The sequence below is a fragment of the Phyllobates terribilis genome, unplaced genomic scaffold (assembly GCF_046119375.1).
Source record: "Phyllobates terribilis strain yellow unplaced genomic scaffold, ASM4611937v1 Scaffold_4__5_contigs__length_816908805, whole genome shotgun sequence".
Lineage (NCBI taxonomy): Eukaryota > Metazoa > Chordata > Amphibia > Anura > Dendrobatidae > Phyllobates > Phyllobates terribilis.
Window position 1 is genome coordinate 712,357,589 of NW_027362764.1, and position 18,256 is coordinate 712,375,844.

An 18,256-nucleotide genomic window follows, 5' to 3' on the forward strand; every position below is an offset into this window, starting at 1 on the left:
TCCTGGTCGATTGCCTGCGGCCAGCACAGGGAAGGAGTCCGGGGGCCGTCGGAAGGTGAATATAATCTTTATTTTTTATTTTATTTTTTATTTTATTCTTTTTTTTTATGGTACCTGGGTGTGGAGGAGAGTCTCCTGTCCTCCACACTCGGGTACCATCCGCACATTAGAACGCGCCAATTACGCAAGTACAGATGCAGTCTTGCAAAATTGGCGCGTTGTAATGCAAGTCAATGGCGGCGAAAACGCAGCGCTTCCGCAAAATTAATGGACATGCTGCAGATTTTTGAGCGTAGCATAAGCGCTGCGGAAATATACGCAGCATGGGCATTGAAAGTGCAGAATTGCATTGGAGACCATGGAGGAAGGTTTACCAAGCGTTTACGCTGCGGAAATTCCGCAGCGTAAACGCTTGAAAAACGCATCATGGGCACACAGCCTTACAGGGATTTTCCCATGAGTCCCAGCAATCAGACCCACAGTGGTCCTGTTATTGACGCATCAGGTATTTCGTCTGGGGTCTGCCCTTTTTTGTCTGCTCTGGACTTCGAGTCAAACAGTAGTCATGAACGAGTATGTTTTGTTAACCCTTTCAGCGCGCATGCTCGGGCGAGCACAGAGTATCTTCAGCGTGCTCAGTGTTATGTTTAAATCACTCCTGTGTGCATGATTTGCGACTGTTTGACAACTTTAATACATGTGATGAATGCTTAAGAAGCATTATGTCTGTGTCAGCAGTGAGGTCCTCCTAGGTCTCCAGTCATAGTGTTTCCTTTTAGTCAAATGTCAATGGATAGTTTGTGCTGACACTGATGCACCCTAAGCCTGCAGGACAGCTTGAATTTCTTTGGAACTTGATTGGAGCGGCTTATCCACCATACGGACTATCCTGCATTGCAACCTTTCATCAATTTTTCTCTGCCGTCCAGGGAGATTAGCTACAGTGCCATGGGTTGTAAACTTCTTGATTATATTGCGCAACATGGACAAAGGAACATCAAAGATCTCTGGAGATCAACTTGTAACCTTTGAGATGGTCTATATTTTTCAATAATTTTGGTACTCAAGTACTCAGACAGTTCTCTTCTCCTCTTTCTGTTCTCCATGCTTAGTGTGGCATACACAGACACGCAATGCAAAGAGTCAATTTTTCTTTTCATCAGGTTTTAGGCGTAATCTTCATATTGCCCACACCTGTTGCTTGCCACAGGTGAGTTTGAATGAGCATCACATGCTTGCTTGAAACAAAGTTGTTTACCCACAATTTTAGAAAGGTGCCAACAATTTTGTCTGGTGCATTTTTTGGGGTTCTGTGTGAAATTATGTCCAATTTGTCTATTTTTCTCTGTTTTTTTTCAGTTGTTCCAAAACAAACATAGGAAATAAACATGTGTATAACAAAACATGTGTAATCGCAATAATTTTCTGGGAGAAATACGTCATTTTCTGGAACAATTTCAAGAGTACCAAGACTTTCGGCCATGACTGTACACTACAGGAGAGCTTCTTGTTTAACATTTATTGATTGGTATTGTAGGGGTTTTACTCACTTGGGTGCGACAGGAGGAAAACAGGAAGCATGTGCCTTTAAAAGGTCATGTCAGTTTATTTCTTCATAAACCCAGAAGCCAAAAAGAAAAGCAAACAGCCTTTAGTTCAGGCAAACACACACACAAAAAAAAAAAAACAGTCCTTTGAGCAAAGTCTCTGGTTAGCCAGCACTGTGGTCACACAGGCTGGTAGGCATCCAGTACACGGCCCAGTCTAGAGCCAAGACAGGAAGCCTTCTCCCTCCAGACACACCGACCACGTGCCAAACAATGGCCTCCATTTTATAGGCTGTTAACCACATCTAGAGATGAGGTATGTGGGTAGCTACCCACCCAACTCTCTAAGCTACCCATAACCCGGTCCCAGGTGCACCAAACAATCCTGTTAGTGCTTACGTGCACTAGAGAAACACTCTGGGTTACATCACAGAGGACAGCCATCTCTGTGGCACGTACCTCTCATCGACTATGCGGCCATTAGCCACCTAACAGTATGAAACACCTTCATCCTTTTCGTAAAGACGGTCCGTGGCACTTGTATTTTGTAGGAAAGCAGGAAGCAAAGTCCTGAAAGGCAAGTATACGTCACTGAGGTGCCTGGCCTCGGTGATGTAAATCCCTGAAAAGAGTGCTCTGGTAACAATAAGTTACTGAGAGACTTTTTAATGCACCAGACTTTGGGACCGGGATGTAGGAGCGACCAAAAGGGATTGGGTGGGAAATATTGGTCACATACATTCCAGGTCGGCCTTGCAGGTCCTATAAAATTCAGCTGAATTGGATAAGGTGGGTGTGACGTGTTGGAGCTGGAGTGTAACCAGTAATGGTGATCACACTAAGCCTAAAGCAGGACCTGTATTACAGTCTTGGTGAGACCCTATTGTAGCTTTGACTCTCCCGGGAAAGAACTGTGATTTTTGTTATTTCGTTTGTGCCATAAAAGGCTGTTTTTCATTTGAGAACTGTGAAAGTTTATGGAGTTTAATAAATCTCACACTGGATACAAGAACCCCGGTGACTTTGTGAACCCCTACGATTTTCGTATTTTCCAGCAGGTTGGTCACAGTGCAATATATTGTATAATACTTAATGAAGCTGCTGAAGAACTTCTTTTCTAAGAAAGAAGGACTTCCTACAAAAGCAAAGCGACGGCAGTGTCTGTGTAGTATTGCTGAGTACTGTATAATCATCAGGTTGTGACTGTTTGGCCTGGAAGGAGCAGACTATTGATTTTATGTGAAGGGCTTCTATTTAAAAGTCATTTGCGATTTCATCTATTGGTCTGGTCATTTTTCCCATCAATAACACTATCATTTAGTTCACATTATTTGTGAAACCAATTTGTAGAAAAATTGTTTGATAGGTTTGTTATTCTGGCTGATATTAGTTCCAGATTCAATGGAAGACGAGCATTCAGGCAGCCAAACACATTAGATAGCTGTCGGCCAAACTATCGTCTTGCTCATAGTCCTCTCTCGACTCCCTCATACATAGGAACGCTAGACTCGGCCGAGCGCTCGTGTTCTCTACGAGTCGTTGCCAGACTCCTCAGAAGGCGGCTTATCCCCACGACGAACAAAAAGATCAGATGGTTGAATTCCAACTGCCCAATCCTTAAGTCCCCTGACATGACCTTTAAGGGGACAGTTGGGAGGCCCACATAAATGCTAGATGCTTTGCCGATCCTGCTAAAATAGTTGGGTCTGGACAACTTTCATCCAATGTCTATGGGGTCATTTAAGGGTTTTTTGACACGATAAATCCATTTTTTTTTTTTAAAAGATCTTGAAAAATACAACTTCAAATAGACAAATGATGCAATGGATTCTATTGTAGGCTTTCATATATAGCCTGATTACTTGTGTTATTTGCTAACGATCTCGTTCATCCAGTGGCGGGCAACTTCTGCTATGCTCGATCATGGTTCTTCTTCAATGGAAGTCTTCAAACAGAGGCTGGACAGTCATCTGTCTGAGATGGTTTAGTGAATCCTGCATTGAGCAGGCGGTTGGACACAAGGACCCTGGAGGTCCCCTCCAACGCTAACATTCCGTGATTCTATGCACAGATTGTTTCTGTAGAGATTCCGATTCTACAGAGATTCTGGGGAGTGCACATTACTGACTAGATGGCAAATTGGACCATTTATAGAATGAAGACAGACAATAGAAACATAGAAGGGTAGAGTAGGAAGGGACCTCCAAGGTCATCTGGCCAACTCCCTACTCAATGCAGGATTCACTAAACCATCTCAGACAGATGTCTGTCCAGCCTGTTTGAAGACTTCCATTGAAGACAGCTGTCTGAGTGCACCATCACCGAGAACGGATAGTGAGCAGTTTTTCCGTGACTGTGTGACGGCCGACTTGTGGTGGGTAGCCAGGTGATTATATAGAGCAGTGCTGTCTGATCAAAGCATGAGAGGTGAAGGCCAACAGTCATGGAAGAAACGTTCCCTAGCCGTTCTTAGCCAATATCTGTGTATAACAACACTAGCTTTAAGCTAGTTTGAGGGAAGTTAGCAGAATCCATGATTTACAACTTTTGTTCTTAAAACTTACACATCCTTTTCTAGTAACGCACTAAATCATTCCCCTCTTCCTGTCGGTACAATAAAAACATCTATCTTGGTACCAGAGTCCAGACAAGCCTTGTACATTGGCAGATAGGTCTGTGTATGTTCTTGCCTCAGATGCATTGTTCCGAATTTGACCAAAGCCAGCAGATCTGGAGACCTCTTGTTTCTCACCCCAAATCCTCTTCCAGGAAAGTGGTTTCCCATGAAAGCAGCAAATAAGCAGAGAAGTGATCAGGCTATATAGATGATCTTACCATAGAAAAATGACGCAATTTAGAGCATAAAAAAACGTACTTTAAGATCTTTTTCATAGAATCGATTTATTATTGTAGGAAAACCCCTTTAAGACTTGGGTCCTCCATATTACAGGAGATATACAATGCTACATGGTGGCTATTCAGATGAACATGTAAAACATGGATGTGTTAGGTCCACCAGACGGGAGAACTTCAGACTCACAGATTGAGGTCTCCTGCTTGGGACCCCTCTCTATGACATCTATATGCCCTGGCAGACCACACGGACAGACGTTGTCTTTATGAAAAAATATAGGTAAGCCTACGTTACCACTGAAAGGTCTTCTCATTTTTTTTACTACACAATTTTTGTCATTACTTGTGGCCCCACCAACAACAGTTGCCAAAAATGTGCTCTCTGCAGCTGGCTGCACATCAGAAAGTGTACATTTTAGGGGAATTAAAAAGGGTTGGCACATGACCGCTGCAGCCCATCAGCCAACATTGATAAGCTGCAGTGCTCATGTGACAAACAAAGTTATAGGATAGTTGGGGAACACGTCACTTGGAGCAGAGGAGCCGCACCGGTCTGGGAGGCAAGCAGGCTGTTTCTCATTATACTTAGCACACTGGGAGCATCCAAAAAGGGCCACATCATTAGTGATCTGTATGACCGGGCCGGCTGATGGTTCAAAAAGGGCCACATCATTAGTGATCTGTATGACTGGGCCGGCTGATGGTTCAAAAAGGGCCACATCATTAGTGATCTGTATGACTGGGCCGGCTGATGGTTCATTGCAATAGCTAAAATAGTGGATTATGATGAGCTATTGGACTGCAATGGGCCCATATATTGTTCTTGCACAGGGGCCTTTTTCTGTATGTGTCCGCCAGTGTACTTACTCATTATCTATACTCCATTGATACATACGTGGGGCAGGATTCTTGCTGTAGAGGGGGCGGTTCACTAACGAGCTAAGCACTGGGGGTCACAAACTCCCCAACTCTGGAGGCAAGTGTGTAGCAAGAGGAGTAAATAGTGCTTATCCCGCAATTATGGGGAAATCAAATGACTTTAGTCCCTAGCTCGGGAGTGGGAACACTGCCAAGGTGTCACCATCCCCACAGCCAAAATCCGTACCGCGTTTGTATGAAGTTGGAGTACGGATACCAAGTCACTGAAAGAGAAGGCAGACAATGATACTGGGGAAAAGCAGAGGTTTGGGAGGCCACTTTGATGCAATTTTTAACAGAATTGAAAGGGGTATTCCCATCTCCAAGATCCCATCCCAATATATAGCAGGTGTAATAATAATAATATTAGCAAATACCTCCAATTAGAAATGTAGTATAGTTCTTCTGATTCGCTTACCTCATGTGCAGGCAATGCAGTGGCTTAGGTATCCATGGTTACAACCACTCTTATAGTGACAGTTCGTTAGCTCTTAGTGGTTGTAACCATGGATACCTAAGCTAATGCAATGCCCTACATGAGATAAGCGACACAGCGAATCTGAAGAACTATACTTAACTTTTAGGTAGAAGTATTTGCTAATATTATTATTATTACACCTACTACACATTGGGATATGATCTTGGAGATAGGAATACCCCTTTAAGCCAAATCGACTAATAAAGTGCATCACCATCACAAAGTGTCATAACTTTCACTACTGGACACAATTATGAAAAAATAATTATAAAGTTTACTTCTTAAGTGGTCAACCCCTTTAGGAAAGTGAAAATAAAATACGGCTAGATGCACGCAGAGGTTTTTTTTTAAGCAGTCAAATAAGACAAGTCTTTTAATGGAAACTGCCCCAGGAAACAAATCTTTATTTTTGCAGGCATTTTTTATTTCCTGAAGTGGTTTTAAAGTGTTTTTTTTTGCAGCCTTCTGATTGGACAGTGCCTAGATTGGAATGTTTTCCATCAGGAGACACTTCAAAGAAGGAACATCCACTTGTTTTCCCCACACCAAGTGTTTTAAAACCCGAAGTGTAAAAAAAAAAAAAAAACACTCAAAGAAATGGAAAATATGACCAGCAAAGTTGGTGCAAATCCAATATTGCGCATCACTAAAATAACACCATTCCCACAGTGAAGCATTGTGGAGACAGCATTATGATTTGGGGCTATTTCTTGGCAGCTGCAACTGGGGCTTTAGTGAAGGTGGAGGGAATTAAGAAAAGTTCCAATTATCAGACATGAATAGGAAGAGTCTTTCAAGCGATTTTTCAGAGCAAAAAAACTCTGTGTGCACATAGCCTTACATGTCATCAGCAAAAAGAAATTCGGGAAGCACCGATCATAAATGAAAACCATTTTAGACAGTTCTCAGACAAACCGGGCCGAGAGGAAAGCTTTAAATGTGGAGCCTCCAGGCCACGGCCAAAAAAAATGTTAACAAATTAGTCTGTCCTGCGGAGGATTAGAAATCCCTGACACAGCAGACAGTAATGAACATAGTTGTCATCCTTAAAGTCATTCACAAATTATCATTTCATGTTCGCTTTTATCTGTGGGGTTTTTTTTTTTCAGATGAAATCCAAGGATGTTGCTATAACAACCAATGCAGGAAAATGTCTAATGCGCTGGGCCATTAAGGTAACAGTAAGGGAAAAAGAGTGGTAGTAAAATAACTACTGAACAGAGAGTAACAGGCACATTTTGTTTTAATGAAGCCATGTTTACTTCTATGTGAAGGTAAATACTGCAGTCATCATGTTTCCTTTCATTCAAGACAATGTGCGCGAGAGCACACAGCGTAGTGTGAATGGATGTGTACACGTACCAGAATGCAGATGTCAACAGGGAGGAAGACCTGACGCTTGCTGCTGTGAAACGGAACGGCTCTCAGACAGGTGATGATACCATGTGCTTTCCCTATGTGGCTGGCAGCGTGGTCTGCGTGAACGTCTCGGACGCCTGCAGAGAGGGAGAAAATATGGCCGTTACCTAATAGACCAAGGTCTAAGCCATAACGTTTCTCCATGTGGAGAGTGACATGCCAGGGTAAGGAGACTTAAAGTCCATGCAATGCTCCTTTGGCCTATAAGTCTCCTTACACTAGGATGTCACTCTACACAAGGAGAGATGCTATCCCTTAAGACTCCAGTCACAGGACTCTCACACAGCCAACTCAGATCTCATGCTTTGCACTGAGGAGGGGTAACACCCCAAAACAGGTGTCTGCAAATACAGATTCTGGTTTGGCTTTTTTCCTAAGCTATGATGCAAGGCTCATTAAAGGGTCGATATTGACTTTTAGGATTGCTACTTCCAATAGGTAGCGCTAGAATTCAAGTCCTCTAATGGACCAAGGTAGTCACATTACATACAGCATATACCAAGAAGAATCCTTTCAGAACTTTTTTTCCACCTGCAATGTCACCTAATCTGTACAAATCCATTCAGAAACAAACAAACAGATTTCAGGGGGAAAAACAAAACTAAAATAATGTAGTTGCATAAGTGTGAACACCCTCTCATAATGGGAATGTGGTTGTGTTCAGAAATAGCCAATCACATTTACACTCATGTTACACAGTAGTCAGCACACGGCTGCCATCATTTACAGTGTTTTTGATTAACCCCATATAAAGTTTAGCTGTTCTAGTAGGATTTTCCTGATACTTTGTTAGTTGTATTTTACAGCAAAAGCCATGGTTCATAAACAGCTTACAACACAGCAAAGGGATCTCACTGCTGAGAGTTATGTTAGGAGAATGGTACAAAAAATTATCCAAGGCATTAGATATACCAGGAAAATTGTGAAGACGGTCATCAAGAAATGACTTGAATTTGGCACAACAGTGACATTACCTAGAACTGAATGTCTCTCAAAAAATATATGAAAAGATAAGAAGAAAATTGGTCTGGAAGGTTGCCAAGAGGCCTACAGTAATAGTAAAAGAGCTGAAGGAATTTCTGGCAAGTGCTGGTTGTATACTACATGTGACAACAATCTCCCTTATTCTTCATATGTCTTCCCCGTGGGATAGGGTGGCAAGATAAAAGACATTTCTTACAAAGAAAAACATCCAAGCCCAACAATGTGTTGCCAAACTCTACATCAAATCTGCCAAAAGCACGTGGGAAAATGAGTTATGGTCTGATGAGACCAAGGTTGAACTTTTTGACCATAATTCCAAAAGGTATGTTTGGTGCAAAGCCAATGTTGCACATCACCAAAAGAACTCCATCCCCGTGAAGCATGGTGGAGGCAGAATTATGTTTTGGGGCTATTTTTTCGGCAGCTGGAATTGGGGCTTTGGTGAAGGTAGAGGGAATTGTGAACAGTTCCAAATATCAGTCAAATTTGAAACAAAATGGGACTGGGTAAGAGCAGTTTTGCGTTCATTTACTTATGTGCCGACAGCGTACTTCTATTTTGTTAGACTTTTATCGGGTTATAACAATCTGCAGCCGGGGTAGAAACTTAATTGAAAGGGAACAAGTTACAGTTGGGAGATGTGTGTCAGGGGGTTAGATATACCTTATATTTGGGCCCGCAATCTTTTAAGATCTTAGCAATGCCCCTGATAGACAACATGGAAGATTGCAGCTATCATACCAATCAGGAAGGAGACGTGGTCTGTCTGCTTGAGATGAACTTAGTTTGGTGTGAAAAAAACACAAATCCAAGAACTATAAGAACTACAGCCAAAGACCTTGTGAAGATGCTGGAGGAAACAAGCACGAGTGTATCTATATCAACAGAAAAATGTGTCTTAAATCAACATGACCAGGAAGGCCGCTCAGTAAGGAAGAAGTCACTGCTTAAAAACAATCAAAAAAACAATGGTGACAGTGTGCAACACACATGGGGACACTTTAAATCACTTTAAAAAAATGTCCTCTTGACTGATGAGACAAGTATGGAACTGTTTGGCCATTCCTTCTTATGGAGGAAATTGGGGACCTTCTAATTTCTTTCATCACATTCCCAGGGGCTCAGATTTTATATAGATGTGATTAGTATTTGATAGCATTGCCTTTAAATAGTCGCAAAGGTGGAAGATAACGCCACTATTTTAGGACTAGAATGGTTACGCCTTTCATCATGTCATAAAGGACAGTATAATTCCATAAATGTGTTTAAAGAGTAACTAAAGTTTGGGTATTTTTTTTTATTATTTTAATATTCACCAGACATTGCAAATGTTTTAATTGTTTTTTATGTAATCTACTTTATCACCTTATTTTGCTTCCTTCTCTCTCTCTCAACGAACATGCTTCAGTGCTGTTTCAATGCCCATTTCAAGCTTCTTTAGAAGCTCCTTTCAACTGCTGCTCCGCAAAAAATGTGTGCACTATGGGGTTGATTCATTTAAACTGGCGCCAATCTTACTGAAAGGACTTGCTGAAGTATGATGCACTTAATTCATTAAATGACTTACGCCACTCAATAAATTAGGAGCATCCATTACCTGGCATGCATGGCCGCAAAAAATATACTCTAGTTGGGATGCAGTACATTTCTGGCGTAAGTTAAGCCACAAAGGAACTTGACGAGCTGCGTCGCCGTACCCTACCACGTGCGTGCTACTTCAATTTTGGCATAGCTGTCCAAGATTGGTATGTAAATACCAAGTGTTGCAATATATTTGCGCAAAATTATTGAGGCTTATTAAGGTTTTTCAAGCCAGAATTCTGGCATAAATACCTTAATGAATCAGCCCCTATGTTCTCACAGTCTGTATGTGGGGCTTTCTCTGTCTGAGCCTCACTGCACTCCTCTCTCCATATTTAGACAGAAGAATTCAGTGTAAGGACCTTTGCTGAGCAGCAAATGAAAGCAGCTTCTAAAGTACCATGAAGTGGTCATTGAAACAGCATTTGGGAGAGAAGGAAGCAAAATAAGGCAATCAAGTATATTACAGAACAAAAAATAATTTTGCACTGCTTGGAGGATAAAAAAAAGTTTAGTTACTCTTTAAACAAAGTCGTGTAACTATTCTAACATTTCACACAGTTAGCCAAAGTCTTTCTGTTAAGTCCATACACTGCTACATGCAGTTCTGCCTCCTGAGCAGCGCACATCTGACAGATTTTTTGACTGATCGGTGAGGGTTTTAAGAACTGGACCCCCACAAGTCAGCAGGTGTTTTTATGCCTATCACTTATCAAAAAAGTTAGTGTTGGGACACACTCAGACTCTTGCATTGAAAGATTTGCAAGGCCATTTATTATACAATTTTCCCTGTAACATATACGGTGGGGTGACGTATGGCTCCTTTCTGACAAGTAGGACAAGCATTGTACCATTTTACCATCTATAACAAGATTGGACATGCTTTGTATGCATTTCATCTCTAGAAAATGTGCAAAACCTACCGAGAGTCTCCAAGGTTAAGTACAGCAATGAACTGTGAGTGTTTTCTGCATAGGTTTCCAGCTCTTTTAGGTTGCGATATGCCCGATCATCCAGGTTCTTCTCCTAACACAGAGGAAAAAAGAAAACAAATTGGGATTCTCGCCTAGAGACACAAATGTTGTACTGTCTGCTCCTTGTCAGATTTTCTGTGACGTTCTTATAGTTATCCACTCTAGAAAATCCACTGCGATCTAACAAAAAATCTGCATAATCATAAAAATTGTGTAGTAGTAAAAATGCAGGTTATTCTTGCATCATAACAAGTTCTCAAAATCCGCAACTGGATAAGGGTTTAAAAAACTAAATTATGGTGTAGTCTATAGTACATTTTTTGGAATGACATTCATACTGAAAGTTTGCCATGTCTAGATAACGTTTCTCCTTGTAGAGAGTGACATGCCAAGCCTGGCATGTCAGAGTGAGGAGACTAATAGGCCATGCATGCTCCTCTGGGATATTAAATATGCAAATTGTCTCTTCAGAGAGGAAGAGTACTAGAGCTCTGGTGCCCCTCTAGTGGCTTGTCACTCTCCACAAGGACAAACGTTACCTCTTTGGCCCCAGTTTAGAGCCTCTCACCCAGCCAAATCAGACGACGAGGACCAATACCCCGAAACACCGTGTCTGCAAAATGAGGTTCTGATTTGGCTTTTATCCTAAGTCATATTTTACAGACTTCATTGTGCAGTAAAATTACATGATTCTTCAGATCAGTACAATTATCATTTTAGTGGCGTCTAAATTTATTTTTAGAAATTATAAAAATATCTATCTCCCGCTCTCTCTCATATGTATATGTATATATAAAAATAAAGGGAACACTCCAATAACACATCCTAGATCTGAATGAATGAAATATTCTCATTGAATACTTTGTTCTGTACAAAGTTGAATGTGCTGACAACAAAAATCACACAAAAATCATCAATGGAAATCAAATGTATTAACCAATGGAGGCCTGGATTTGGGGTCACCCCCAAAATTAAAGTGGAAAAACACACTACAGGCTGATCCAACTTTGATGTAATGTCCTTAAAACAAGCCAAAATGAGGCTCAGTATTGTGTGTGGCCTCCACGTGCCTGTATGACCTCCCTACAACGCCTGGGCATGCTCCTGATGAGGTTGTGGATGGTCTCCTGTGGGATCTCCTCCCAGACCTGGACTAAAGCATCCGCCAACTCCTGGACAGTCTGTGGTGCAACGTGACATTGGTGGATGGAGCGAGACATGATGTCCCAGATGTGCTCAATCGGATTCAGGTCTGGGGAACGGGCGGGCCAGTCCATAGCTTCAATGCCTTCATCTTGCAGGAACTGCTGACACACTCCAGCCACATGAGGTCTGGCATTGTCCTGCATTAGGAGGAACCCAGGGCCAACCGCACCAGCATATGGTCTCACAAGGGGTCTGAGGATCTCATCTCAGTACCTAATGGCAGTCAGGCTTCCTCTGGCGAGCACATGGAGGGCTGTGCAGCCCTCCAAAGAAATGCCACCCCACACCATTACTGATCCACTGCCAAACTGGTCATGCTGAAGGGTGTTGCAGGCAGCAGATCACTCTCCATGGCGTCTCCAGACTCTGTCACATCTGTCACATGTGCTCAGTGTGAACCTGCTTTCATCTGTGAAGAGCACAGGGCGCCAGTGGTGACTTTGCCATTCCTGGTGTTCTGTGGAAAAAGCCAAGCGTCCTGCACGGTGTTGGGCTGTGAGCACAACCCCCATCTCTGGACGTCGGGCCCTCATACCACCTTCATGGTGTCGGTTTCTAACCGTTTGTACAGACACATGCACATTTATGGCCTGCTGGAGGTCATTTTGCAGGGCTCTGGCAGTGCTCCTCCTGTTCCCTCCTTGCACAAAGGCGGAGGTAGCGGTCCTGCTGCTGGGTTGTTGCCCTCCTACGGCCCCCTCCATGTCTCCTGGTGTACTGGCCTGTCTCCTGGTAGCGCCTCCAGCCTCTGGACACTACGCTGACAGACACAGCAAACCTTCTTGCCACAGCTCGCATTGATGTGCCATCCAGGATGAGCTGCACTACCTGAGCAACTTCTGTGGGTTGTAGAGTCCGTCTCATGCTACCAAGAGTGTGAAAGCACAACCAACATTCAAAAGTGACCAAAACATCAGCCAGAAAGCATTGGTACTGAGATGTGGTCTGTGGTCCCCACCTGCAGAGCCACTCCTTTATTAAGGGTGTCTTGATAATTGCCAATAATTTCCATCTATTGTCTATTCCATTTGCACAACAGCATGTGAAATTGATTGTCAATCAGTGTTGCTTCCTAAGTGGACAGTTTGATTTCACAGAAGTTTGATTTACTTGGAGTTATATTCTGTTGTTTAAGTGTTCCCTTTATTTTTTTGAGCAGTGTATATATATATATATATATATATATATATATATATATATATATATATATATATATATATATATATATATATATATATATATATATATATATATATATATATATAAATTAAATAGAGCTCAGCACAGAAAATTCTTGCATGAAATATAAAGGGATGAGAGAGTCTCAAAAAACGGTGACTCAAACCAAACATTTGTATTAATTTTATTATCATTTTTATTAATATATATAAGAAACTAACTAAATAAAAAAAAACTGTGGTTTAAGTCAGCATTTTCTGAGACCCGTAACGCTTTATATTTCATACTTGCATTTTGCGTACTGAACTCTAGTTTTTAACTGGCCAATTTTTGGGGCTACATACCATGTTTTTAACACTTTTTATCGCTTATTTTATTCAATTTTGGGGGATGGGGAGTTGCGGCAACAAAACAAAGATCCATATTGTCATTTAAATTTTATTTTAACTTACGGGTTAAATAATTTTATAAATTTTGATAGATCGAACTTTTATGGACACATTGTTACAGAATATGATTTCTTTTTTTTTTATTGTTTACATTTCTTTATTTTTAACGGAGGAAAAGGGAAAGGATATGAATATTTATGTTTTTTGTTTTTAACACTTTATTCTTTAGACCCCCATCCCCCTTTCCAGGGGATTTAAGCCTGTGATCATTGGACTGCTTGTACTATATATTGCAATACTTCAGTATTACAGTATATAGTGAAAATCAGGGCCACTTGGGCAGAGTTTTAGGCTTTGGAAGTTTATTTTTTCTTACATACATTCTTTCAGATCCCAGAGCGCCACCAGGTGTCACTGTCTATTTACTATAGTTATGTCAGACCAGTGTTTTTTCTCTTTACAGTGTTTACCAGATGTGGTATATGTGATGTATCTAGTACAGCATCCACTAGGTGGCAGCAGCATTTCTCAGCTGTATGTAGTACAGCATCCACTAGGTGGCAGCAGCGTTTCCCAGCTGCATGTAGTACAGCATCCACTAGGTGGCAGCAACATTTCCCAGCTGTATGTAGTACAGCATCCACTAGGTGGCAGCAGCGTTTCCCAGCTGCATGTAGTACAGCATCTACTAGGTGACAGCAGCGTTTCCCAGCTGCATGTAGTACAGCATCCACTAGGTGGCAGCAGCGTTTCCCAGCTGTACGTAGTACAGCATCCACTAGGTGGCAGCAGCGTTTCCCAGCTGCATGTAGTACAGCATCCACTAGGTGGCAGCAGCGTTTCCCAGCTGTACGTAGTACAGCATCCACTAGGTGGCAGCAGCGTTTCCCAGCTGCATGTAGTACAGCATCCACTAGGTGGCAGCAGCGTTTCCCAGCTGTACGTAGTACAGCATCCACTAGGTGGCAGCAGCATTTCCCAGCTGCATGTAGTACAGCATCCACTAGGTGGCAGCAGCGTTTCCCAGCTGCATGTAGTACAGCATCCACTAGGTGGCAGCAGCATTTCCCAGCTGCATGTAGTACAGCATCCACTAGGTGGCAGCAGCATTTCCCAGCTGTATCTAGTACAGCATCCACTAGGTGGCAGCAGCGTTTCCCAGCTGTATCTAGTACAGCATCCACTAGGTGGCAGCAGCGTTTCCCAGCTGTATCTAGTACAGCATCCACTAGGTGGCAGCAGCGTTTCCCAGCAGTATGTAGTACAGCATCCACTAGGTGGCAGCAGCGTTTCCCAGCTGCATGTAGTACAGCATCCACTAGGTGGCAGCAGCGTTTCCCAGCTGTATGTAGTACAGCATCCACTAGGTGGCAGCAGCATTTCTCAGCTGTATGCAGTACAGCATCCACTAGGTGGCAGCAGCATTTCCCAGCTGTATATAGTACAGCATCCACTAGGTGGCAGCAGCATTTCCCAGCTGCATGTATTACAGCATCCACTAGGTGGCAGCAGCGTTTCCCAGCTGCATGTAGTACAGCATCCACTAGGTGGCAGCAGCGTTTCCCAGCTGTATGTAGTACAGCATCCACTAGGTGGCAGCAGCATTTCTCAGCTGTATCTAGTACAGCATCCACTAGGTGGCAGCAGCATTTCCCAGCGGTATCTTGTACAGCATCCACTAGGTGGCAGCAGCGTTTCCCAGCTACATGCAGTACAGCATCCACTAGGTGGCAGCAGCGTTTCCCAGCTGTATCTAGTACAGCATCCACTAGGTGGCAGCAGCGTTTCCCAGTTGTATGTAGTACAGCATCCACTAGGTGGCAGCAGCGTTTCCCAGTTGTATGTAGTACAGCATCCACTAGGTGGCAGCAGCGTTTCCCAGCTGTATCTAGTACAGCATCCACTAGGTGGCAGCAGCGTTTCCCAGCTGTATCTAGCACAGCATCCACTAGGTGGCAGCAGCATTTCTCAGCTTATGTAGTACAGCATCCACTAGGTGGTAGCAGCATTTCTCAGCTGTATGTAGTACAGCATCCACTAGGTGGCAGCAGCGTTTCCCAGCTGTATGTAGTACAGCATCCACTAGGTGGCAGCAGCGTTTCCCAGCTGCATGTAGTACAGCATCCACTAGGTGGCAGCAGCATTTCCCAGCTGTATCTAGTACAGCATCCACTAGGTGGCAGTAGCGTTTCCCAGCTGTATCTAGTACAGCATCCACTAGGTGGCAGCAGCGTTTCCCAGCTGTATCTAGTACAGCATCCACTAGGTGGCAGCAGCGTTTCCCAGCAGTATGTAGTACAGTATCCACTAGGTGGAAGCAGCGTTTCCCAGCTGCATGTAGTACAGCATCCACTAGGTGGCAGCAGCGTTTCCCAGCTGCATGTAGTACAGCATCCACTAGGTGGCAGCAGCATTTCTCAGCTGTATGTAGTACAGCATCCACTAGGTGGCAGCAGCATTTCCCAGCTGTATGTAGTACAGCATCCACTAGGTGGCAGCAGCATTTCCCAGCTGCATGTATTACAGCATCCACTAGGTGGCAGCAGCGTTTCCCAGCTGCATGTAGTACAGCATCCACTAGGTGGCAGCAGCGTTTCCCAGCTGTATGTAGTACAGCATCCACTAGGTGGCAGCAGCATTTCTCAGCTGTATCTAGTACAGCATCCACTAGGTGGCAGCAGCATTTCCCAGCGGTATCTTGTACAGCATCCACTAGGTGGCAGCAGCGTTTCCCAGCTGCATGCAGTACAGCATCCACTAGGTGGCAGCAGCGTTTCCCAGCTGTATCTAGTACAGCATCCACTAGGTGGCAGCAGCGTTTCCCAGTTGTATGTAGTACAGCATCCACTAGGTGGCAGCAGCGTTTCCCAGTTGTATGTAGTACAGCATCCACTAGGTGGCAGCAGCGTTTCCCAGCTGTATCTAGTACAGCATCCACTAGGTGGCAGCAGCATTTCTCAGCTTATGTAGTACAGCATCCACTAGGTGGTAGCAGCATTTCTCAGCTGTATGTAGTACAGCATCCACTAGGTGGCAGCAGCGTTTCCCAGCTGTATGTAGTACATCATCCACTAGGTGGCAGCAGCATTTCCCAGCTGTATGTAGTACAGCATCCACTAGGTGGCAGCAGCGTTTCCCAGCTGTATGTAGTACAGCATCCACTAGGTGACAGCAGCATTTCTCAGCTGTATGTAGTACAGCATCCACTAGGTGGCAGCAGCATTTCTCAGCTGTATCTAGTACAGCATCCACTAGGTGGCAGCAGCATTTCCAGCTGTATCTAGTACAGCATCCACTAGGTGGCAGCAGCGTTTCCCAGCTGCATGCAGTACAGCATCCACTAGGTGGCAGCAGCGTTTCCCAGCTGTATCTAGTACAGCATCCACTAGCTGGCAGCAGCGTTTCCCAGCTGTATGTTGTACAGCATCCACTAGGTGGCAGCAGCATTTCCCAGCTGTATGTAGTACAGCATCCACTAGGTGGCAGCAGCGTTTCCCAGCTGTATCTAGTACAGCATCCACTAGGTGGCAGCAGCGTTTCCCAGCTGTATGTAATACAGCATCCACTAGGTGGCAGCAGCGTTTCCCAGCTGCATGTAGTACAGCATCCACTAGGTGGCAGCAGCATTTCTCAGCTGTATCTAGTACAGCATCCACTAGGTGGCATCAGCATTTCTCAGCTGCATGTAGTACAGCATCCACTAGGTGGCAGCAGCGTTACTCAGCAGTATGTAGTACAGTATCCACTAGGTGGCAGCAGCATTTCTCAGCTGTATGTAGTACAGCATCCACTAGGTGGCAGCAGCGTTTCCCAGCTGTATGTAGTACAGCATCCACTAGGTGACAGCAGCATTTCTCAGCTGTATGTAGTACAGCATCCACTAGGTGACAGCAGCGTTTCCCAGCTGCATGTAGTACAGCATCCACTAGGTGGCAGCAGCGTTTCCCCGCTGCATGTAGTACAGCATCCACTAGGTGGCAGCAGCGTTTCCCAGCTGTACGTAGTACAGCATCCACTAGGTGGCAGCAGCGTTTCCCAGCTGCATGTAGTACAGCATCCACTAGGTGGCAGCAGCGTTTCCCAGCTGTACGTAGTACAGCATCCACTAGGTGGCAGCAGCATTTCCCAGCGGTATCTTGTACAGCATCCACTAGGTGGCAGCAGCGTTTCCCAGCTGCATGCAGTACAGCATCCACTAGGTGGCAGCAGCGTTTCCCAGCTGTATCTAGTACAGCATCCACTAGGTGGCAGCAGCGTTTCCCAGTTGTATGTAGTACAGCATCCACTAGGTGGCAGCAGCGTTTCCCAGTTGTATGTAGTACAGCATCCACTAGGTGGCAGCAGCGTTTCCCAGCTGTATGTAGTACAGCATCCACTAGGTGGCAGCAGCGTTTCCCAGCTGTATCTAGCACAGCATCCACTAGGTGGCAGCAGCATTTCTCAGCTTATGTAGTACAGCATCCACTAGGTGGTAGCAGCATTTCTCAGCTGTATGTAGTACAGCATCCACTAGGTGGCAGCAGCGTTTCCCAGCTGCATGTAGTACAGCATCCACTAGGTGGCAGCAGCATTTCTCAGCTGTATCTAGTACAGCATCCACTAGGTGGCAGCAGCATTTCTCAGCTGCATGTAGTACAGCATCCACTAGGTGGCAGCAGCGTTACTCAGCAGTATGTAGTACAGTATCCACTAGGTGGCAGCAGCATTTCTCAGCTGTATGTAGTACAG

At 44.0% G+C, this 18,256-nt stretch overlaps 1 protein-coding gene across 2 annotated transcripts in view; it reads right to left on the minus strand.

Annotated features, from left to right (window-relative positions):
* NDUFAF6 (NADH:ubiquinone oxidoreductase complex assembly factor 6) overlaps positions 1 to 18,256 on the minus strand; it is a 71,562-nt gene that overhangs the window by 30,382 nt on the left and 22,924 nt on the right. For both annotated transcript variants that reach the window (XM_073679655.1, XM_073679656.1), the window contains exons 5-6: positions 10,704 to 10,806; positions 7,159 to 7,292 (exon numbers count right to left, since the gene is read on the minus strand). In XM_073679655.1, coding sequence (XP_073535756.1) covers positions 7,159 to 7,292; positions 10,704 to 10,806 — 237 coding nt within the window. The remainder of the gene's footprint in view (positions 1 to 7,158; positions 7,293 to 10,703; positions 10,807 to 18,256) is intronic.